At 43.1% G+C, this 24,122-nt stretch overlaps 1 protein-coding gene across 1 annotated transcript; it reads right to left on the bottom strand.

The window, feature by feature from the left end:
- Positions 1-44: 44 nt before the first annotated feature.
- Positions 45-24,122, bottom strand: hip1rb (huntingtin interacting protein 1 related b). Its single transcript, XM_034595160.1, has 32 exons — positions 23,683-24,122; positions 14,813-14,876; positions 14,033-14,175; positions 13,349-13,405; positions 13,116-13,196; positions 12,322-12,398; positions 12,049-12,110; positions 10,594-10,734; positions 10,371-10,428; positions 9,878-9,953; positions 9,194-9,361; positions 9,027-9,082; positions 8,864-8,936; positions 8,026-8,209; positions 7,839-7,927; positions 7,631-7,747; positions 7,441-7,542; positions 7,063-7,257; positions 6,570-6,717; positions 6,279-6,365; positions 6,055-6,162; positions 5,787-5,923; positions 5,448-5,558; positions 5,298-5,356; positions 4,853-4,883; positions 4,624-4,686; positions 4,392-4,492; positions 3,399-3,504; positions 3,061-3,184; positions 2,909-2,970; positions 1,320-1,550; positions 45-1,227 (listed from the first exon to the last, which is right to left on the bottom strand). Exons 1-32 carry the CDS (start codon positions 23,773-23,775, stop codon positions 1,219-1,221), a joined length of 3,213 nt encoding a protein of 1,070 aa, XP_034451051.1. The 5' UTR covers positions 23,776-24,122; the 3' UTR covers positions 45-1,218.

Raw genomic sequence — 24,122 nt, 5'->3', positions numbered from 1 at the left:
TTCAAAAAAAACTTAAGCTGGGAACAGGATCCATTTACACAGTGGAACATTAAATCATTTATTGTTCATTCCTGTCACATTTACACTTCTTACATGGAGAAACCACCATTATCTTTACTAAAATATATTAAGAGATCTGAGTGTATAAAGACATTTCGTACAGAGGAAAAGGACAGAACATACACAGATGCATTTTTAAGACCCTGTAAGAAAAGCCCCCAAAGGCAAAGTGGACACGAACACCTTCGTTAACTAACCCTAAATCCTAATATTCAGCCTAAAATAAGCATTTGATAATTAGGGACACCTACGTCTGGTGTGTGTGTGTGTGTGTGTGTGTGTGTGCGCGCGTGCCAGAATCAAGTCTAACTATGTGTTTTATTAGAATATCCCAGTACTTTGCCAATAAAAGGACATTCAAGAGATTGCCGAGTGTAGATATAGTGTAACTTACACCATGTGCAGATCGCACACTTCTATATAGACCGTCATGTCAGGTATTGTTTCATTATTTAGTGCCGTACATATCAAGGCCTCTGAGACAATCTTGCACTGCCGAGGGAGAAAGCGGTTTTGCACATAAGAGGAACACAGTCCATCATGAAGGCAAAGCCGGAGGTATGTGACACCTTTTCAACAACGTGGACCCACACACACACCACGTTTCCCCAGTTTCCTTTGCCACCACAACATAAATAGCAAACAAGTGTACAATAAGAAATAAACATGTGATGTGCTCTGTAACCAACATCCAAAACAGTGTGCAAAAAGGTTTTCCAAAGCGTGATCAAAACAAACTGTTGACATAAAAGATAAAACGATTTGTGGTCATTATCAAGGTTTGTACTATAAAAGCAGGAGTGCTTAATCATCTAAAATTTCAGAAACAAATACTTTCAAACAGCATTAAAGTATAATAATAAGCTTTTTTTGTTCTTGATGCCAAATAGTAAAATTAAAAAAAGGGTTCTGCCAGGGGGGGTATTCATCCGCATTAAAAAAAAAAAAAGTGAGGGTAAAGAAGACATATTCCTTACTGGTATCAGAGGTCCTTTTTGGCAAAAACAAAAATTAAAAGAAAAAGATGAACAGTAAAGATGCAGGATGAGGAAGAGGATTGTCAGCATGCAACTTAAAGGGACACATGTTCACAAAAAGGCAATCGTTCTCTGGTCAATCCAAACATCTGGTCGTGGAGCGCTCTCGTCTTCTGCTCATTTACTTAAACTGCAACACACAGAAGAACATTTTAAAACGTTACCAACAAGTTTCAACTGATGGTCTCATATACAACACAGACTTTACTTCACAACTCTTACTGGATTTTTGGGAAGGGTGTTGGGTTTCTGGGCCAACATAGGTTTCTTCATGAGGGTGGGTTTGCTGGGTTTCGGCGACATGGACATAGGATGAGCCAGCGAGGAGGTTTCACCGTTCCCCTCGGAAACCGGCTCCGAAGGAACTCCCGCCAGATCGTAGTGCTTCTTCCTCAGCTCGCCCAGACGCAGCCGCTCGTTCCCCAACTGACTCTCTAATTCCAGTACCTTCACCTGAGCAGTGGGAAAAATTAAATAAGATGGTTATCTACGGGCAAAACTGATGCTGCTTCATTTATTTGTTCATTCAACTGATTTCAGAATGTCAATGCAGACGACAGCCTTAAATATGTTCAAATATTACATACTAAGTCTTAAATAGGCTTAGGTAGGTCTTTATTACGTTCATTTAACGATGTGTGCAGTTGGATCGGGGGGGGTTACAACAGCTAAAAGACAACAATCCAATAGATACGGAAGAAAACTATATTGAAAGTGTATTAAATGAGCCTGAAGCACAGCAGTGGATTACTTCTTTAATAGAAGTTTTGAATGACTCTGTGTTGTAGTTCTTTCTTAGCGCTACAGATATTAGCACGCTGTAAGAAAACTACAAACAAGACCAACGATAAACTGATAACTGACTATGGATACCTACTGTCTCCATCTGTAGTTTCAGAAATAACATGGCGTTTCGATGTTTACTCTCTACACCGGCTACCTCACCTTATCTCCAGTTGTGGGGACGTGTAAGTAATTGTGGGATCTCAATATTCCTTCATATCTGTTGTACTAGACCTGAGTCTTAAATTTAATCATTATAGTCTTAAAAAAAGGTCTTACATCTAAAACAGTAAAAAAAAAACTTTGTACAGTAGTGCTCGACTACTTGGATTGTTCAAAAAAGATTGAGAAAAATGTATTTCTCCAAAAAAAATTTAAAATGTGCGTACAATCAGAGAGCTTACTTACAGTGTTCATTTCAAATCTTTTTATACATGACAACATATGGGAAAAACGAATCATAAAGTTGTAGCCTACCACTGCAAGCTGTCACATGCCACTGCAACCTGCTCTTCTATCATACAGTAAGTTCACTGTGAGTGTGTGTATGTGTGTGTGCCATGTACTCTTGCACGGCATGTGATGTCTTCCTGTCCTCACACCACTGTGGCTCAGTGAGTTATTTTGGGTGTTGTACAGAGCGTAACAATCGTTCCTGCCCTCTAACAGCAGCAGAGTATGTTACGCGAGTGGATTGTAACACCTACACTAAGATCACTCTGACTTGGAGTAGAAAACGGCCACAACGCAGTTTATGCTACTTTATTATTAAATCAGTTAATAACAATGTTATTGATCTCATTACTTTATAAAATATCCAGATTCCTATTATTAATCTTCATTGGAAAATGTTTGAATCCTCTGCTTATAGTGATCAGTTTGACCTGAACAGCTGATAATGAAGCTCATCATAACACTGTAAATATGTATCTTCCTGAACTTTCAACATATACGTCACACAAATACAATATGACCAAATGTCTTGAGTTGAATTCAATTTAATTATTTAGAAAATATGACGCTCTTACCTGTGACTCCATTTCTTCTTTCCTCAGCTTGATGAGGGACAACCCAGAGAAGTCCATGGTTTCTGTAAATGAAAAGTGAATAAAACACAATTATTAAACTCACTTGCTCATAGTGTGTGTAATGGTTTAGTGCACATATCTAATGGACTCACCTTTCTCCTCCAGGTTCTCCTGGCCCGTCCTCGTCGACGCCACCACATTAGCTGCCATTTCGTTCACTTGACGAGACGCCTGCTGGAGAACTGTCAGCCTCTTACTGCCGCGCTCCGCCTTGACCTGAGCGAAGATGGCGCAAATTGGAGAGAGAGAGTTTTATGTTAACACAAAACAAACTGCGGCATCTGTCCTGTCAGTGGAACAGAAATGTTTATCAATGGTGCTTCCACCTCAGAGAAATGTGAAAAATGACAGTCACACTTTAACAATTCACCGTGGTACGTTTCTACAGTAAAACAGAGTAATGTGATTCTCTGAGAAATGAGAGCATTACCTTGGAGGCAGCGACCAGCTGTGCTGTGCTCGCAGCGATCTCATGAGAGCAGACAATCAGCTCCTCGTATTTACCAGTGTGCAGCACCACCTTATCAGCCGACTCTCTGAGGGTAAAGACACATAAACCACATGAATCCACCTCTGCAGACTAATAGATGTGTCATATAAAGATGCTACACAGAACATTTTAACATCAAGTTCTTTTCAAGTCAAGGAGCAATTATAGTAAATTAAAAGTCAGCAAGAAGAATACTTGCATCCTCTTAAATTGTGTAACAAAAATGTTCTTAAGATGTGAATTACTTCACTGAATTATTCAAGGAAAACAGGGTTAATATCTTTTGTGCTTCTGTGATGTTCTGGTAGCAGCGTGAAATGCCTGTAATACTGCTGAAAACGTTGTGTCGGGCATCGGCATGATCCAATACCTCATATCTAAAGTACATTAGTGTCACTCAGATACAACTGTAATTGCCTTCTCCTGCAAATCACGTCTTTGCCATTTCAAAACAGAAGTTGGGCTGCGTTGTCATTGGGGAGTAATGTTTTCAGAGTGGCGAAGATTTTCAGTAGCGTTAGCCGGCGTTAGCCAAAATGTCAGCAATTTGGTAATATTTCACACTGGAACGTCACAAATAAAACTGCCACGTGTACTGTATGCAAGACTTCCTTTGTGAGGAAGTAATGTTGTGTCGATTTGTTTTCTATTTGTGTATTTTGTTTAGGTTATGACTGTCAAACTAGAAAACAAAAGAAGTTCAGTGGAAATCATCCTCTGTATGTATTTGTTATTGAAAGGGTTGAACAACAATGACCACAAGTATCACTTCCATACAGGGTTAGTAGCATAAAGCCGTTAAAATATAATATACAAGTTATATACGTTAAGTCCAAGTATCCAAATTGAGTTGGTGGTCCTAAAAAAAAAACAACTACAAACTACATTTAAATATATATGAATATAAACTGGGATGTATAAATGAGAACCTACACCATCTCTGTGGCACCCCATCCCACAGCCTTGGCAGCAGAGATGAGTCCCTCAGTCCAGCGAGAGTTTCTGGCGTAGAACTCCTTGATGCTGGCTGCGCCCTGAGCAAGTACAAACATCAGAAGTGTTAACGGTCTCTCTGAACCACACAGAGCAGCTCACTCGGATTTCAGAAACAAAAGAAAAGAAAAGCTGTCCGTTGTGGAATCAGAGTTGGAACAGTGTGACTCACCCTCCCACCCTCAACAATCTCCTTCTGCAAATCTGTTGATGCTATGATTAGCATGCGGATGGCCTGAGGGGGAGAGGGATACACAATTAAAGAACAAGAACACAAAACTAAAAAACAAATGTTCATTAGGACATGAAATAAAAATGGATGTGCTGCACAGTATGGAGGGTTTAGTGAGATGTGTAAGTCTGCAACATACTACTAGTGTAAAGATGTCAAACTACTGTACCTTCATCAGGTCTGTGCAGCTGAAGAGAATTCTGTAAAAAGAGTGAAAGTGAGATTTAATGTTTACAGTTGATTGAATTTGCTGCTCTCAGACATTCCCTGAAATTATCCGGACTGTGAGAACACAAATGTACAAGTCTGCTGCTCAGGACATTTTATGGAACTTTTCCTGCCAGTAAATGTGCTGTAAACAAAATCATGTGATCTTCGCAGCAGAATCTCGACATCACATCCTGCCTCCTGCACGCTCTACCCATGCTGGAGACATTTTCCTGTTGTGACACATCTGATCCAGACAATCTCAAGCTGGGTTCTTCACATTTAAAAAGGCAAACTTCAGAAAAGGTCCTGACCCGTTTTCCTGGACATTTTACAGAGTTCATGTCTCATCTCAAATGTAAAGCTTCATGGATGATGCGTGTTGTTAGAAGTTAAGAAGAACAAACCTTTCATTGACCTCCAGCTTAACTCCTGATGTGTCCTTTCGAGCCTGATTCATCATTTCCTAAAGACAAAACCATGCGACATATTTAATATCTGTTCATTACAGATAATATCAGTATGATACATGTTAAACTAAGATTTAAAATACTTACATCAATCCTACGGACCGCCTCCTCAATAGCTGCTGATGTTGCAGCCATTTCTTTATCGACCAGATCTCCCAGCTCATCCTGACGAACGTCCATGCCTTTTGGCCGCAGCTCCTGGACATGACAAGTGAGAAAAATGATGAGTCATTATAAGAAAGGGAATGATACTGGAAATGACTCTGAATATAACTGATGATTAGAATTACAGATCTGCAGGTGTAATTTCAGTCTGTGAACATCTTATTTTCACACTCAGATCCTCTTTGAGGCAAAGTGAAAATTTGAAGAAATTCCCTAAAGACAGACTGGAGATATAGACAGAAAGAGGGGTTTTCTTCTCACCTGGCCCAGATTTAAGATCTTCTGTATAATGATGCGGATGGCGGCTGGGTCTGCCCTCGGGAGGGTGGTCTTGGACTTCAGTTCCTTCAAGTACTGCAGACTCTCAGTGGCACAGCCTCTGCAGTTCTCCGTCAGGCCTGCAGGGGGTGAAAGAGCAGAGATCAATGACTGGTTCCTGGTTATTAAAAGTCAGTATTGACGTTGCTTCTGCAGAGTTGAATTTAAACACAATACATGTCACTCTATACGTGGATGTAGAGAGTCTTACGGTCTGCGTGGTCGGTGGGTGCCATGTGTGCGGTGGCGCTGCCGTTAACGATCGTGTCTGCCGTCAGGTGGGAGAACTGGGTCAGAGCCCTCAGCAGCGCTCCAGCATCTGGTTAATGAGAACATACAATAAGAAACCAGCCACATCAACAGACACAGCAAACCAGCCACACAGAGTCATGGCTTCAGCAGGATCAAGTCAAATCACAAACAGAGAAATCTTACCGCCCATGTTACTCAGATAACCTGCGTGGCCCTTTTTCACTTTGTCGATGGAGCCCAGTGTGGCTTCGGCCCGACTTATGAGATAATCTGTGTTTGGTGGACAAACAGAGGATTGAAGAAAAAAAAAAAAAAAAGGTTTGTTTAAGTCTCCAGAACAGAAAGTTATACTGTATATGATCAAACAGCTACGATAATTGCTTTTAACTTGTTTAATTCTCACAATATTCACATTTCTGTTGTTAACCTGCTTATATACAGTGTGTTGTGATATAACAGGACAAAGTGTCGGACCTGGAGAGCTGGTGCAGCGGATGTGGAGAGGATCATCCAACTTATCAACAGCATCCTGGATGATGTTCTCAGCCTCTGTGATGGTTCCCTGCAGCAGAGCAAACTGCTCCTCCAGAAGCTTCTGCTTCAGCTGCTCCTCCTGACTCGACTGCATCCGTACACACATGAACACACAAGAAACACAACATACATACATGTTTATCTACATGATAAGAGAACTATACAAAAAAAATATATATATTCCATCTATTGAACATATCATCTGTCTTGTTTGAGCTGCAGCTCTATAAAGCTATTTTATGGTATCTGAGCATTATTTGCTTTAAGGTGACTTATATAATTTACAACTGAAGGACACTTATGTCTCACAAGCACAAATAACACTGATGCTTTTAACTTTCCCAGCTCCAAACTGTTTGTACGCATGCGTCAGAGTTCGTCCATCTTTCCGACCCCGTTTTGTGCGCACTGTTACGAATGAGTCCCGACTGACCTTCTCCTGCAGTTTGCCCTGCAGATCTCCCAGCTCCCTGCTGCTCCTCTCTCGCTCCTGCTGAAGTGATGACTGCTGCACCTGCGCAGCCTGCCGCAGAGAAGACAGCTCCGCCTCCTTCTCACTCACAGATCGCATCAGACGCTCCTTCTCCGCCTGCAGAGCTGTCATTGAGCTGTTCATGTGCTCTGATGTCTGACAAAAAAAGAGAGGGAGCGCTGAGGGAAGCCAGAAGAGGCAGATGGCTGCAAGTGACCGTGCGGAAATGTGCAACATGCCTCGAGCCTCCAAACACACTGATGATAACTGTGGAAACTAAATGATGGTGAATTCGCTGAACATCAAGGTCGTTGCTGCTATGAGGTGCGCCGCACTCACCATCTCGCTGCTCTGCAGGGTCGCCTTGATGCGCATCGCTTCTGCCATCTTCTCCTCCAGGTCCCTCCTCAGCTTCTCCACCTCAAACTTCTGCTCTTCCAGCTGCAGCGACAGTGAAACAGCATCGATCGCAAAACACCCACGACCCAAGACATCCACGTTTTCACAAGCAAAGCAGCGCGCCACCAACCTTCATGTCAGAATCCTGTTTTATCCGATCGATCTCAAACGACAGCTGGTGTTTGGTCCTCTCCACCTCCTCCTGGGTCTGCTGGGTCGCTGACAGCATCCTCACAGTGTCTGCACTCTGACGGCACATCAATACATTTACTGTTACCACACACACACACACAGACATTGAAGTTACCAATATCTCTGAACTGGTTTGCAGTCTGTACCTTTCGAAGTAGCTCAGCATGACTGGCAACCAGCTCTGTGTGCTTCTCCTTCAGCTTGTTGTACCGCTGCTCAGTGGCCTGTGCTTTCTCTGCACACACACACAAGACACGTGACAGTGTGATCTCACTGACTTGTCCATGATCTTGTCCCTGAGTTTGTGCAAGAGTTGCTAAAAATGTATCTTACTGTCTGCCTCAATGAAGGTGGTCTGCAAGCCCTCGTGTTCTGCGTTTCTGCGACGTGTGGCCTCCAGCTCCATGCGCAGCTGCTCATTTTCAACGAGAGCATGTTGTTTCTGAGCACGCTGTTCTTCCAGCTCTGCCTCCAAACTGTTGATTTGGGACTTGAGCTGTGTGATGTAGCGCTGAGCCTACGGGAGCAGAGAGGATAGGTCTGCACTTTAGGAGAAAAACCTGCCGGTGTCAGTGCAAATCCAGTTTTAGTTCATTAATAAACCTTGAATCGCTCTCACATTCACACCTATGGATAATTTAAAGGTTCCAATTCTCCTAACCCCACTCAACATGTCTTTGGACTGTGGAAGGAAGCTGGAGTACGTGGATAAAACCAGACACAAGGAGAACATGCAAACTCTACACAGAAAGATCCCGGCAAAATTGGTTGAACCAGAACAGTCTGGCTGTGAGGCAAAAATACCAACCCTTCCCATAATGACCATGATATGACAATTAAATTTTCTCCTCTCTTTTTACTTTAGGTGTGCTTTAACAATAACAAACAACATGGTCACAACAGAAAGAGAAGGGATGATATGCAAAAGAAAAACTAACTAATGCGAAAAGAAAAAGTTACAAGCAGGAATTGTATCCGTGACGTCAATGGACGCCCTCATCTCTCGTTCACAGGGTACTTGTCACATTCCACACGGCAGGAGCAGTATTTGCATCCACCCAACACATGACCCAGATTCCTTTGCACACAGATAATGCCTCGTAATGTCACATACACACAGTAAATAGTCCGACCCCTGATCAAAAGATTGTTCAGTCCCACAGGTCCTTACCTCTGCTCTCACCCTCTCCAGCTCTGCTCTCAACAACTCCAGGTCACGCTTGAGACTTTCGATCTGCAGATCCCTGTCGGACAGAAAACCCAGTGTCACTGAGAGATGAACGATCAAATCCATCTTACAACCACAGGTCACAGTGAAAAACATCCTGGCTCACCTTTCGTCAAAGCCTCCATTGGCAGGTCCAAATGTCTGATCGAATATGTCAAGTTGCTGGGAGAAAAAATGAATAAGGAAAGACAAATGAATGAAACATAACAAAAAGCTAAAAGAACATGAGGGGACTTTACTTGTATGAGTGCACCTGTGACAGTGGCGACATACCTGCGGCTGTGCCTGTAGGATGGGTGTGGAGACCTCGCTGACCTCGATGAGCGGCTCTGGGTCGTCATCGTCGTCATCTTGTTGCTCCGGTTCTTCCTCGTTGGCCATGACCACCACTGGCTTCACGTGTTTGGCCAGCGAGGCGGCGTGCAGGAAGTTTGGTGGGGACTGAGGGTGAGAAGGACAAAGAAGAAGACATTTGTTCAACCGCCATTTTTTAAAGATCTGCTGCTCATTGATTCATTCAACCCCTCCTGACTCTGCTCGCTGTCACACACACACACACACACACACACACACACACACACACACACACACACACACACACACACACACACACACACACACACACACACACACACACACACACACACACACACACACACACACACACACACACACACACACACACAATTATTTGCATATGGAGCAGGGAAGTGATGCCAGGTGCGGATCTCTCAGGACAGATGTTGATACCAGGTCTGAACTAGGCCCGAACCTGTTTGCCATTGTGTTGATGTGTTGTAAAAAACATCAGTATTATTGCAAAACGTTTCAGTGAAATTAACATAAGTGTCTGTGTACATAATAAGCCAGTTACTCCTGTTTGTGCGAGTATTTAGCTGTTGGCTGTGACTCAGCACTGAAGTCACACCACCTCTGCCCGTCCCCCTGTGCTCTTACATCAGGTAGCTTGGGGATCTGGATCAGTCTCTTGAAGTACATCATGTCTCTGGCTTTGTTGAAGAAGGTTTTCAGGCTGCAGGACAAAGGAAAAGACATCAGTCTTGATAGTTGATACCGCTTTGTGACATTACTATTTCTTTCTTCATATATTTCGAAATTTTATATCTAAAACGTTCATGTTTTATCCGAATATCAAATCATTTTTCTACAATACACATGAAGCATTGGGTTATACAGTTAATCTACATAATGTGAGATTAGTACTTTAACAAGTGAATCTAATGGCCACATCTCCCTCCGCCCCTGGAGACTCCTCTCTGATATAAACGCGCCTGTGATGGCGACACCACCACGGTGGACACATTTCCATAGTTTCAGTGTGCTGTAACGACTGGGCGAGGCAGGATTGTGTTGCACACTTCCTTTAGTACAAGAGAAATGTTCCCCTTTTAGACCGCCACTCATTCAGTCGCAGCCCGAGGCCTCGTACCTGTGGAACTGGTCGTGGAAACGTTCACGGTGACCTTGGAGGGTATCAGCAGGCAGACCTGAAAACCATGACACGATTTAAGCAATGCAGAGACATACAGAAAGAAAATGAACATCACGGTCGATATATTGAATTACTTAACGATGCATAAACTTTCTACACAGATTTTATAAGCAGAAACATATTCAGAATGACATTTTTTCTGGGTGATCACGCTTCTTACAGGCATGCAGCTTGAACAGCAGCTTGACGGTGAAGTGGTACAGGTGACTAGAGTCCTGGATGACTTGGATGAGCGGAGACAAGCGACACTGGCCTGATGTGAGGGTGGAGATGGCGATGGACGTGTTGAGCTGTCGGATCACTGCGGGGAAAAAAGTCAGAGAAACGGGCATTAATTACTCATTATATATATCACCCAGGTTTAACTGAACTTTTTCCATCCGCACAATTTCAATTTCACACATGTTCAATACTTTTTTGTATGTATTTTTTGTCACTTATTTATTAACTTTCTTTGCTGCTGTAACACTGTTAATGTCCCAATGGTGGAACTAATAAAGATCTTATCTTATAAGAATGTTCAGAATCCCTGAAGAAAAGTTAGGTCATTGACCAAATATTTGATTGAGTACTTTTATCTTGGAAATGTATGTGAAGGAGGTGCACATGGAGCATTATGATTCCTAGTCTAGTTCTGTGAATTCTGTTGGTTGAATAAGGTGCAAACTCTTTGACCTTGTTTACACTTGATATTAACGTCCGTCCGATCCCAGGTGGTCAGTGCACTTCAGGTCTGAAAGCCCCCAAATGCGTCCTCGATGAGATCCCATCCTTCAAACCAGAGGTTGGTCTGCAAGTGTGGCCACATTCCTTAGCAGTGTGTGAGACACGTTCAGGACTCATCTTAATGCCGGGTGTGAACAGAAGAACTTGGTGCTGACCCCTTGTGATGAGATCTCTCAGGACGGATGTTAACACCAGGTGTGAACAGGGCCTTTGAGTGACGTTACATCCTAACTGCTACATCTTCGTTTGTAAACGCATCAACTCCACTACGGCGTCCACACTACTCTGGAGTTTTAGAGCCGCTAAAATGGGGAAGTTTGTAAACGCTGCTGGCCCCGTTTCAGTTTGAAAACTCCAGGGCTGCACTTTAGTCTGGATGGGCAGGGATCATTTTAGTTTGAAAAAAAAAAAAAAACTGAAGAATGGATGCAGCCTGTGTCTGTTTCTGCTGCAGAATTCGTTTTCCCCACTTGCTTCTCTTGTTACATGAAGCCGACTGCTGAGGCACCAACAGCACACACACTCTCTGCAGAATTACAAGCAAACTTTGTTCACAGCCCAATTCGCAAAATTTGTTTAAGGCGTCGACATGTGATCCTGCGCCTCCACCCTGCAGGCCAGGGAGGAGGAGCACACCCTCACAGCTAAACTGGCAGAAAATCTACTTTATGTCTTCTCATGGCTGGCATTTCCTCATCAGTTAAAACAAACAGCAGGAGTCAAACACTGCAGAGCTTGAGTTAAAACTGGACCAAAGAAATGTGCAGCATGTTCACAATAAAACTTTCTTGCTCGTGTATAAATAGATAATGTCAGCAGGTTGCAGCCCTCGACTGAGGCTCGGGTTTCTATTCTGTGGAAGGTGGGAGGAGGGTTTTTCTTCGCTCACCTGTCTCGGCCAGCCTCAGCTCTGTATCCATGTAATCAAACACCTCCACTGTGAGCTGGAATCTGCAGGAGAGAAGTTGATACCAGCGTAAGAAAGCGAAGCGACCCCGCTCAGAAACAATGATGGTGCGATGCTGCAAAATTAAACCGTCAGCATGGGTTGTCGGTTTTATTTTATGTGTACGTATGATTGGCAGCTGCAGCAGAAGCGCTTATGATTTGAGGCGAAACAGAGACATGAATAAAGCTTCTTTTGCCTTAGGTGGATACTCACACATTATTAATGTCAGTCCCTGCAGTGCGCTCCAGGACTTCATCTGTGACCTCTAGGTTGGGTGGAATATCTGCATGCTGCGTCAGGATGAAAATGTTTTAGTACCAGGTGCCATTCAGAGTGAATTCCTAACATTTAGTTGAATATATCCACTGCATGCATCTAGAGCTGCTTTCAGACTCTGGACATTTTTCTTGACATTTTCAGGAGGGGCTTTATGTGAGAACGCAAATGTCCGAGTCAGTTACTCCACACATTTTCCTAAACTTTTCTGCCAGCCCGCGAGTACGATTTCTGGAAAATGTGTCCATGTGAGAATGCAGCAGGAGAATCACAGAAGAATTAACAGCGAGCGAAAGGGTGTGTTGATGAGGTTTCTAACACGTGACAAATGCAAAACTGAAAGAAAGAAAAAGAAAGACAAATATATCAGGACGAAAAAGAGGTGACGTACACAAAGGGAACGTAGACGAAGATGTCAACTTGGAAAGACAACGAATTTCAAGAGCTTTTCGTGATAAAGGCAGACGTCTACGTCGAAAACAAAAACACGCTATTTCCATGGCATAACTTATACATCATGTCTTGATTCCAACATTCCCGACCCTAACCCGCAACCCCTCAGCTGAAACTTCTTAAAATTGTCCTGTTGACCTGAAGAATCTCTTGCTGCGTTCTTCATATGTGAAGGGCAAACTCCGTAAAATGTGCAGACCCAATTTTCCAGATCTCATGTCTGAAAACAGCTTTAGTGTCAGTGTGTGGTGTGACATATGACAGAAGAGGCCCTTTACCTTCACGTGAAACTCCAGTTTTGTGCAGAGTAGCTTGGAGTATATATACACCAGTTGTCCGTATTTATCATGGAGGTTGCCCTGCAAACCACAGGAGCAGACAAGCGAGAGTTACAAATGTAAGTTAAAGCTTTTCTTTTCTCTTACTCTCGGCTTTACAGGAAATCCAGTAATCCACAAACTGCATTCTTGTGAAATTATTTTTAAAAGATGTAAAAAAAAAAGTGACTTACCCAAACTTGTCCTACTTCAACAAGAGAACTGTGATGTCTCATGCAGTCTTGTAGAACCTGTGAAGGTGAGCATCTGAATGAGCATCACTCGTATTGCTCAAATTCTGTTAAAATCACATTCACCCCTGTGTTTTGAACAGATATTATATTTACAGAATAAATCATGTGGGTTTCAACAGTAAGGTTTTAAACCAAGACTGTACTTTTGTTTTTAAATGGACGCTGCGTCTCAACTTCCTGTTACTATGCAGAAATGAAGCCAAAATATCCCTGATATGTGCGCTGACATCTCGTGCATTTGAAGCCAGATTCCAGGTGATGGAGCTGTGGTATCAGGGCCCATCTGATACACACGCTCGACCAATCATGTGTCAGTCTAAGCTGTCAATCGAAATTGTTTGGTCCTTGGAGGTGGGATTTATGGCCTTTACTGCAGCCAGCCACCAGGGGGCAATCAAGACGGTTTGGCTTCACTTTTGGGGAGCTGTCATGTCATCCATCTTTATATGCAGCCCACAGTTTGAACGCACTCTCAAATTGTCTGTGCCTTAGTGATCTCCCCTTCTTTATGACGACTTCACAAATTCCCGACCAACTGGCCTTTGGTTACACAACACCTCTTCACTTATATCATCTGAATGAATAATTCATAGACACTAAGGGAAAAGGACTTGGGGGCCTTACGTTGCGGTGGCCGTCCCGCAGCACTTTGTGTAGCACGTGGCAGAACTTCCAGCTGAGGATGGAGTTGCCGGCCAGAGGGAAGCCCAGAGCGTACGACCAGAAGGTGTAGGCTCCCTTCTCCCTGTGAGTCCCCAGGATGATTCCTGTTCAGTCTTTAAGGAAAGCAACTTTTATCACAGGACTGCTGGTTATTTTACATCGCTAGAGTTACATCGGGAGAGGGTCCTCTCTACGGAGGCCGCCATGTTTTTTACAGTAGCCCAGACTGGACAAAGTAAACACCGTTTGAGATTTTATGACAACTGAAGTCTTCCACGGGTTCTCTTTCATGTTTGGAAGGGGAGGGTGAGGTGAGGGGTGTTCAGCTGGAACATGAAACTTCACCACTAGATGTCATTAAATCTTACACACTGAACCTTTAAACTATCACACAGGGGGCGAGATATTATCTTCATGAGTCCTGTATGTTCTCTCTTGAGAACATGTTTTCTCTCGATATTTCACTATACATCTGAACCTTTATCTATGGTGTTCTATGACGCTCTGTATTTTAACATGTAACTAGACAAAGACACCTCAAGTATTTATGACGGCTATTTCACCTGTTATAGAATACCAACTATGGATGTGACATGAATTATATACATGAGTTTATATTATATCCAGGATTATTTATTTTCAGTTTAATGTCAGTGTATCATTCTCCTCATTAAACCTAATACTGTGATCAAAAAGGAAATGTATCTAACTGAATTTGTAACAGTTTCTTTGTAAGGATACGTCGTGCATGTTTCTCCTTCACAGGCGTCTCCGCGGAGTTGATGGCTTTGCTGATGCTGCTCAGCTGGAAAAAAAAAAAGGAGAGGACAGGAGTTAATCTTAGATCTTGGGCGGTTTGCTTCTCCACCCACGCACACAACCATCAGGCCTCACAATAGACGTAACGAGAAATACATAAATAAAGAGCAGGAGTCCAACAAATGAGAGCAGGCTGCACTGCAAAGACAGGAAAATCTGTGCAACACAGTCACTGTTGCAGATGGACTTTCGGCTTTCACCGTATGGTTGCATTCAGGATCAACTAGCTGCTGGATCTTTTGAATTTGAGTGTCATCCTGAGTTTAGTTTGACAGAGACAAAGGTGACCACAGAAAAATAAATGTATTTACCTTTTAATTATTTTATTGTTTATACAAGAGCTCAGGTCAAAGAAGACAAACCCCGGATTAAGTTAACATCTCTAATTGTCCTACAGATGATGAGCCTGCAGAGCGTCACCAGAACCACAGGACACACGGCGAGCCGCTGCAACCTGACCAGCAGGAAAAACAAGTGTGGCTGAAAAGGAACAAGGAGGGAGAGACAAAGAAACCCACACAGAGGTTGGATCAACCTACTGCAATGGATCTTGGCCACGGTAAAGCATTGCCACTAAGCAACACAATAACTGCTTGTAATATTACACTCAAGTGTTCTCATCATGGTCATCCTCCAACTGTACCAACACAATAAGGGCTCAGAGCCTGAGGAAGCAAAACCTCAGCTGGGGTGTTGACAGCATTTTGTCACTTTCTCTATGGGTTTAAAACATCAGATTCTACTGATGTTTTATTGAATCTAATGTGCAGATTCATTTGATTGCCATAAATCCTGAGACACTATTAAGCAACAACAAATACAGACATGTTCTGATACCTGCATTAGAAAGGCCTCCACTACAGCTGACTCGATCTGATACCACGTCTTTAAAGAATATTAGTTCCACTCAGGGAAAAAAAGGTTTTTTGGGTGTTGGAAAAATGTAAATTTGAGCTACTCAAATTAAAATAATTCAGGTATGTAGCATTTCTCTTTCCCTTCTTCCTGTCTTTTAAAAATTTGATTTGGATCTAAAAGTCCTGTTGTCATTTGAGGCCGACTCACAGCCGAGGATTGTGGGAGCGTCCCTGAATAAAAACAAACATGATGTTTCCTTCTGGGATTCTACAAGAGAGATTAAAACCATCCACTCATGCATGACAATTACATAATGATCAAAACTGTGGCAGTGGGATTACCCCGGACTACTGTGACAACACATCCATACATAGCTTCATTCAGGAGGTGTGTTGTGTCCTCGCCTTCATTCACAACTTTGTACTGTTGTGTTGTGTGTGAGCGAAGTGCCCTGAAAAAGTCATCGACGCTGGACGAGACAAAAACCTTGTTCTGCGGCTATCTGTCAAATCAACCAGACCTGCTAGTTTTTGTTAGGAAAAACCTGATGCAGCTTCCTGAGAGTAAATACATCTGATTATTCTAATAATCACAAAATGCATGTGTCACACAAACTATACATCTTGTGCTTTTTTAATGACATGCCCTGTGTCCTTTTGACACGTGTGTTGAGGACTGTAATATCTGTATGATGCTAGCAATCAGCTTCACCATCACAGTATTATGTAAGAGAATAATCCAACATCCAGCTCAAGCATTAAAGCAGCGACAACTTCAATCTCAGCCTCTTTTACCACAGTCTGATATGTAGATAGGTTTGTGACAATTATTGCAAAAACATTCCAACATATCTCGATATTTTGCTGATACATTGTGCAAGCAGATTTGTAAAATGCTTTGCTGTCTATCATTCTCTGCCAATAAAGAAGTGTTCAAATCCAATTTTCTTTTAAATAATTGTGGTGGTAATTATGGATATATCCATATTGTCCAGCACCTCATCATCAACATGTAGCAGAAGATGAATGCACCACCTTAACACAGAGGTTCTTTGGTCTTACTCTTAAACAAAAGGTTTAGAAATCCAATCTGGGTTTCAAACATGATCACATATCAGTGGCAGAGGCCCCTGATCCCGCAAAACCCTATAAAAGCCTCTTTAACAAACAAACAAACAAACACACACACACACACACGCACACGCACGCACACAGTAAAACATACATGGCCACACAGCAAAGCACAGAGGGGCTACTGTGGGTGGAAACTGGCGTTCAGAGTGAGAGAGTGAGAGAGAGAGAGTGAGAGAGAGATACCCTGGTTAGTAGGAGACCCCTCCCACACACCTCCACCCTCCACCGCCTGCTTCTAACGCAAATGAACCACTAGTCCCTCGTTTACACAGGGGCAAGTGCGGTGGGCTAGCATGGGGTGCCCAAGCGACAATGGTGGGTTTGTTTGGGGAGGAAGGCCGACAGCTGGGGTAGAAGATTGAATTGGACGGGGGCCGTGCTCTGGCAACAGAGCCTGGCACAGAGGCCTCAACAGATGGCTGCTGAGCAGCGAGGCTGCAGGGAGACTCTCCTGGTACATTCAGAGAGGCTGTCAGTCGAAAGCCACAGACAGGAGAGGTGACACGTGACCAAATACTACTAACAGCTTAGTGTCAGAACAAGCATGTGCTGCGTGGCTGTAACTGTACTGCAGGATTTTAGAAAACAGTCGTTGAATTCAGCGCCACTCAACGGAGCACTTCAGCGTACATTCCCTCACATGCCCTTGCTCGAGGCCGCTAGGAATGTAATGGGCACTGGCTCCAACGGGATCAGGCTAGCAATGCTTAGTAGCTTTGAAAGAGATAATTATTGTCCATATTGATTATATCGCTAATTATAATAATGAATTTATTTGTATAGAACTTTTCTAAACAAGGTTACAAAGTGCTTCACATAACCTTAACCCTAATGATTATTAATAAAAAAACTAATAAATAAAAAGGCAAAGGTAAGGTCATTACTTTTTAAATTAATCATTTGGTCAATCACACATCAGAACACTGTGAGAAATGTTCATCACAAAATCCTGGAGCTCAAGACGCGTCCTCAAACGTCTGGTTTTATCTAAAAGTAGCAGTGTTTTAAATTTAAGATGCTGGAATCGGAGAAATTATTAGATTTCTCACCTAAAAATGTAAATGTGCTGATATACTAATCAATTAATAGACAGTCATTGCAGCTCAAACTACTGCAGCGTCTCCAATTTCCACCCAACACTAAGTCTCACTATCAGGCCTGATGTCAGCCGACACACAGGTCACACGGTAACACACAGATACCGGCTCCTTCACGGCCCGGTCCAAAAGAAAGTCAGGTGAAATCCAAACCATTTACCAACGAAGCAATTGCGTCCGAGAGCTGCTGACATGCTGACCCCGTTGACTGTGTGCGTCTGCCCGACAACTCGCCAGTAAATCCCCCTGACCAGCAGGGAGAAGTGAGAGCGAGGGAAAGCCTTGACTAATCCCCCCCCACACACAAGGCCTGCCATAAGGTCTACTGCCAGCTAGCATTATCATAACCACACACAGACACACACACACACACACACACACACACACTCTCGAGCTGCACTTCTAGCTCCAACCTTGAGTTGTATCTGCTTACCTTGTCATCTCGGCCCTTCAGCAGCGTGTCCATGTGCTTGGACATGGTGGTGTGCGAAGCGTGCGCGAGGTTAATGAAGTCAAAGCATCAGCGCCGCACCTGAGCGGCTTCTCACTGGACATAATGCCCCGAGGCAGGAGCACTTAATGCACGTCCTTATCAGCTTAATTCAACAGTCTGCTGCTGCAGGAGATCTGACTTACAAGGTCAGACACACACACACACACACAGACTTTAACACAGCTCAAATCTGCTCAGGTTAGTTACAGGTAACACTAAGCACAACACTGGTGACAACAGTGTCACAGACTCAACTAAGAAAGACCCACAGTAGAGCTCAGAACTCCACCAAAGCCCAACAGTCCCCTCATGAGACAACTTTTAAATTCACTAGATCCTGATTTTTATGTGGATCAGCCATCAGTCCCCTAAATACTGTATATCTGGGTTGTTTCCCATCAAGATCCATTAATTATTCTCTGAGAAAATGTTGAAAAATGCCAAACCCCAGATCAGCACCAAAGTTCACTGGGCCCTCCCCGGGTCACGCCCCACTTCATGAAAATCTGTTAAGTAGTTTTTGGTTAATTCTGCTAACTGACAAACAAATAAACGGAAAGACATAACCTCCTTGGTGGAGGCAGCAAAAGAAAAATTCAAAGTGAACTATCCTTAACACTGACTCCAGAGAGTTTATGACGTTCCAATTTAAAATCCTTCCCCAGAATAAAAGGCTTTGAAGGGTTATTTTAGTTTTTATAATAACTCCATGTTGGGCAGCTGCTCTCCTCTCCTCCCATGTTGACTCTTGGGGCCTGACTGATTAAACCAGCACGCTCTCTCTCCCACATCAACACAGGAAATAATTTAAACTCACCCAACTTCTCAATGGTCCGAGCACACAAGAAACTGCACATGAGGTAGTTGTGCACATAAACACAAATAAAACATGTATCTGAAGTTCCCTCTCTCAGCCCAGAAACCACTCCCGGTGTTCATATGATGTTCTGCAAAGGAATTCCCTGCTCTCTCATCTCTTAATGCCAAAAATTAAAACTGAAACACCAGCAGCTCTCATCCAAAACATACACTCACACTAAATAGGATGTATATTTTGTTCTGAGAGCTGAAGGGACAGGAGAATATTTTGAAATATAATGAAAAGGTTTTAACAAAGGTAGTGTGAATGCATCACTTTAAAGAATGAATGAATCATGAATGGCTGCACAGACAGAGATCGTGTCTCATGACTCAGTTTTAGTCTAATCAAATTATATATCTACAGCATCCAATTAAATATGTCAACAAAAGACAAATTGTTTGTTAACAGGCAGTTTGCTGCAGCTGGCTGAGATAACTGGACACTAGCATGGTGTTCGTGAGCTGTTTAACAAAATATAAGCACAAGACATACACATCATAGCAAATAAACACTATATGGATTGATACATTGTGTTTAGGATTTAAACACGGGCATATTGTCAGTGAAAATACAAGGATGTCATCTGCATCTCATGTTTAGCCGGAGCGTTACATGAGCACTTTGTGTGATTACTGCTCTTAATGCTCGACTGTAAAACAAAGTGTAGTTGAAGTTCGGTTTTTAAACGAGAAAAAAAACAGAGGACTGCAGATTTCTTTCAGTAGAAACATTTTAACGGTAAAGTAAAATAAAATTCCACTAAAACAAGGGCTAAACCCAACACAACACTTACGGGCTTTTTATGAAAAAGCGTGAAACTGACTCCCACTCGGTGTTTACCCTCTCATATACTCCCACCATCCCCCTTCCCACTCTCATGGGCACTCACTCAGGCAACAGTTAGGGAAAGCAAACAGTACACTACATTACACACACACACACACACACACACACACACACACACACACACACACACACACACACACACACACACACACACACACACACACACACACACACACACACACACACACACACACACACACACACACACACACACACACACACACACACACACACACACACACACACACAGCACTGTGTGAGACATTTCACCTTGGTACCGAGGTCAACATAAAGAAGGCAGAGCTCAGGAGAGAGTGATAGTGGAGGAGTTTCAGCCAATGTGGTCGGTGGATGAATCAGCAAAACTGAGAAACTCAAACATCATTTCCATAGAGACATGTACAGATCTCCTCCTGAACACAACAGCTGAGTCTGCACAGCCACAGAACGAGTTGTAGTAAAACACTGATGAGGAAGTGGTATAGATTCATTCATTAGTTTCTCCTAAAATAAATGAATAAAAGAAAATTTGCCAATCAGGAGTTTTGGATTCCTCCTTCCACCAACCAATTAATTTGCATGTCGTGCCAGTGCATCCAGTCAGCTGACGTGTTCCCTCTGACATCCTGCATCCTTCAGTCAAGGCAAATTAACAGGAAACACCAGTTCAAGGAAGACAAGCTGACCAGTTTAACTCTTTTCTGCTGTTGTGAGTTTTAAACTTGCTCTTTGCACACAGCTTTGATTAGTCAGGCAATTACTCAGAACAACATCAAAACTAGTCAAAAGGTATCAGTAAACAAGGGAGATCAGGGCGTGTGAAATAAATAAAACCAGCAATATTACAAATACTTCATTCTGGCTGTTTTGTGAGGGGGAAGGTGGCAGAGGACAGCGGCTCCACCTCACGTGCTGGGAAAGCAAATAAACCACTGGGAGAGTGATGCACGCCCTGCACAGGAAAGAGCTCAGCCCATTTGAGATAACAACATACTGAAAGAGCTTTAGGTCTGAGCACCCAGAGGCTCCACAGCGTGTGCAGTTAACTCCACCTGCTTCTGTCTCCAGTGTTTCCCAGTCAGACTGCAGGGGCGTGTGCTCCACTGGAGACAGCAGCTTCCACATGACCTTGTGTACCATACAGTAGAGATGCTCCGATACAGCAGAAAATGTGAGTCTTTGTGCCTATACAATACCCCTTCTTTAAAGTCCATTAGGTTCATCCAGATAAAACTGCAATTTTCTACTCCTGGACATCACTTCTTCTTCGTCGCTCCAAAAAAGCACATCCGAAATCTTAGAGCAGCGAAGGAGTCGTGATTTCCAGGCGTGTAGCGTTAGCCACAGCTAGCTAAAAGCTCAGCAAATTGGCAATATTTTACACTGGAAAGTCCCACAAGTAAAACAGCGACGTGTAACATAAGGCAAGACTCAAGTTTCTAGTTATTTAATTGTTGAAGATCTATTTATTTATGTCCTTTTTCAGTTCTGTGGCATAATTCTGTCTATTCTCTTTATTTCTCTGTGTTTTTTAAGCCCTGTCTGTTTGTTGATTGGTTTATGTTTGTTTGTTTGTTTGTTTGTTTGTGAGCAAGAATACACAAACACTGATATCAGCCAAACTTGGTGGAAGGATGTGATGTGTCAGGGAAAAATCCATTAAATCTTGGTCAGCATCCGGATCAGTGGTCAGTGCCAGGATTTTATTTTTCCACCTTTCTTAACATTGTGAGAAAGGTCTTTTTTTTTTTCAAGGTCCAGATTCAACATAAATCATTATCCAGTTCCTCGCTGCTCTATCTGATAAATGAATATATGCCACTTCCAATTGTTTCAGGTTTGATTTACTGAATACTGGAATTTGTTATCTCCGCCAAGGAGGTTAATGTTTTCTCCCCGTTAAGAAATTGCTGACAGGATTTCCACGAAACTTGCTGGAAGTATGGGACATAAGCCAAGGAGGACTAAAAGGAAAACGGGGCGGATCCAGAAATTAGCTTTCACTTTCGCTAACATAGGGATACAGGCCATCTTGTCATTTTTACTACTTTCCCAGGGAATAATTAATGGATCTTGATGAAGATTATTTAGAGAACTGATATCTAGGAGTGTGTGCAGTTTGACGCAGGGACTGTTGGGCCCTGGTGGAGATAGGCACTCTACTGACTGCCATTTTCTGCTTTATCTGATCAGTATTGGAATCCAGGTATTGGAATCAGCATTTGGGAGGGAAAAATGGTATGGGAACATCTCTACTATACATATGAGGAGCACCACCAACACTGATGAATGCTTGCTATGCATACGAGTGACGCAAGAGCCAGAAGCCACAAAGCACCTGTTGTTGTCTGAAGAAAGAGAAGAACCTTCATTCCTTCAGCTGAACTCAAAAGACACCGAAACACATTTCTAACGCACAAATCCACAAGGGAGGTTTAATTCCTGTTTTCCCCTCCATGTTTCCTGAGTAGGAGATCCTACAGGGAGGGTGTTCGAAAACAAGAGAGGAACGTGCGTTTGGGAGGAGGGGTGGTCAAACAAGAAGGACGAGATCAGCACGACAGCAGGAGACTGTACATCCAGTGCTCTTGCTCAACAAGGAGAAGCGGCATTTAGTCACTATGCAGGACAGCACTGAAACCAACTGCCTGATGGTCTATACATTACACGTTTTTAAAATCTATGATTATATTCACAAATGCCCTTTAACTATTTGACAAAACCTAAGGTCATACCATCATTGGATTTTATCCTATTCTTATTTTACACATTTCTATCAATTTCATTTCTATTAATTTACTCCGACAAATGATCTTATACAGATTTGATCCTTTCTACCACTGTTAATCGCGTTACCTCTTTTATTCTAATATTTCTAGTCTACTTAATTAGGCTGGGAAAATGTTTTAAACTCTTTTTCAATTCAATGTTGTCTCTGTGTTGTTGTTGTTAAATGTCCCTGTACAGCACAGTGTGATATGTGCTTCACAAATAAAACTACCTTGTTAAAACTCCTCAACACGGAGGATGAAATGATGAAACTAAATCCCTCAGAAGTGACCGAGGCTTTCACTGTGTGCTGCTCACTGAGGGGAGGCAGGTCTGGGACAATGAAGTGGGGGAATAAATGAATTAAAAAGGTTTCTGCGGTGAAACAATGTCTTCAGATTCCTGCTGGATAATGAGATAATGAATAAATGATGATGATACAAACATTTTTTTGGGGGTGGGGGGTGAACACATGTCAAACACACAGTGTCTGAAGCCTCGTGTCTCTGCTGGACATGTGTGGACAGATCAAATTGCAGCAGTGCAACTCAAAAGACATTTCCAAGACATGCAATTCCCCGGTTGGTTAATCATTAAATCCAGGGTTTGAAGTTGGGAACGTGGCCTGTGCAGTGAAGTGCACTGAGCCACATCTTCAGGCCTGAAGGAAGCGCAGCCAACCCACCGACCTCCACTTATTATTGTACCATCACATTTCCTTTGGACGTCTTTACCTGCTGCTTGTCAAAATGCTCCCTCTCCGCTCCGAGGTTGGCCTCGGTCCGCCGGCTCTTCACCCGGGTGGGCACCTGCCTTATGCTGTTCATCCTCTCACTTTCCCCCGCGAGGAGGAGAAGAAGAATTAGAAGAAGCAGCAGCAAACACAATAATCTCCTTGAAAACAGATACAAAAATGTCCGGATGAGACGCGGCGATCAGCGGTGTCGTCTCCTCTCTGGGCTCCGGGCTGTGTCCCGGTGCGTCACGGACATGTCTCGGTGTCTCCCCGGGTTTCGTGGCCGGAGATGCGCCGCGGTGGAAGGAGGAAAAAGACGCAGCGAGCGGCGGAGCGTGTTTGCTCCGTGTTACGTAGACGGATCCTCCCCCAAGGTGGAGACAATCATCATCATCATCATCATCCTCATCATCATCATGTCCTCTGCCGCTGATCACA

This window comes from Hippoglossus hippoglossus, chromosome 9 (genome assembly GCF_009819705.1).
Source record: "Hippoglossus hippoglossus isolate fHipHip1 chromosome 9, fHipHip1.pri, whole genome shotgun sequence".
In the NCBI taxonomy this organism is placed as follows: Eukaryota; Metazoa; Chordata; class Actinopteri; order Pleuronectiformes; family Pleuronectidae; genus Hippoglossus; species Hippoglossus hippoglossus.
This window is presented reverse-complemented; position numbering and strand designations above follow the sequence as displayed.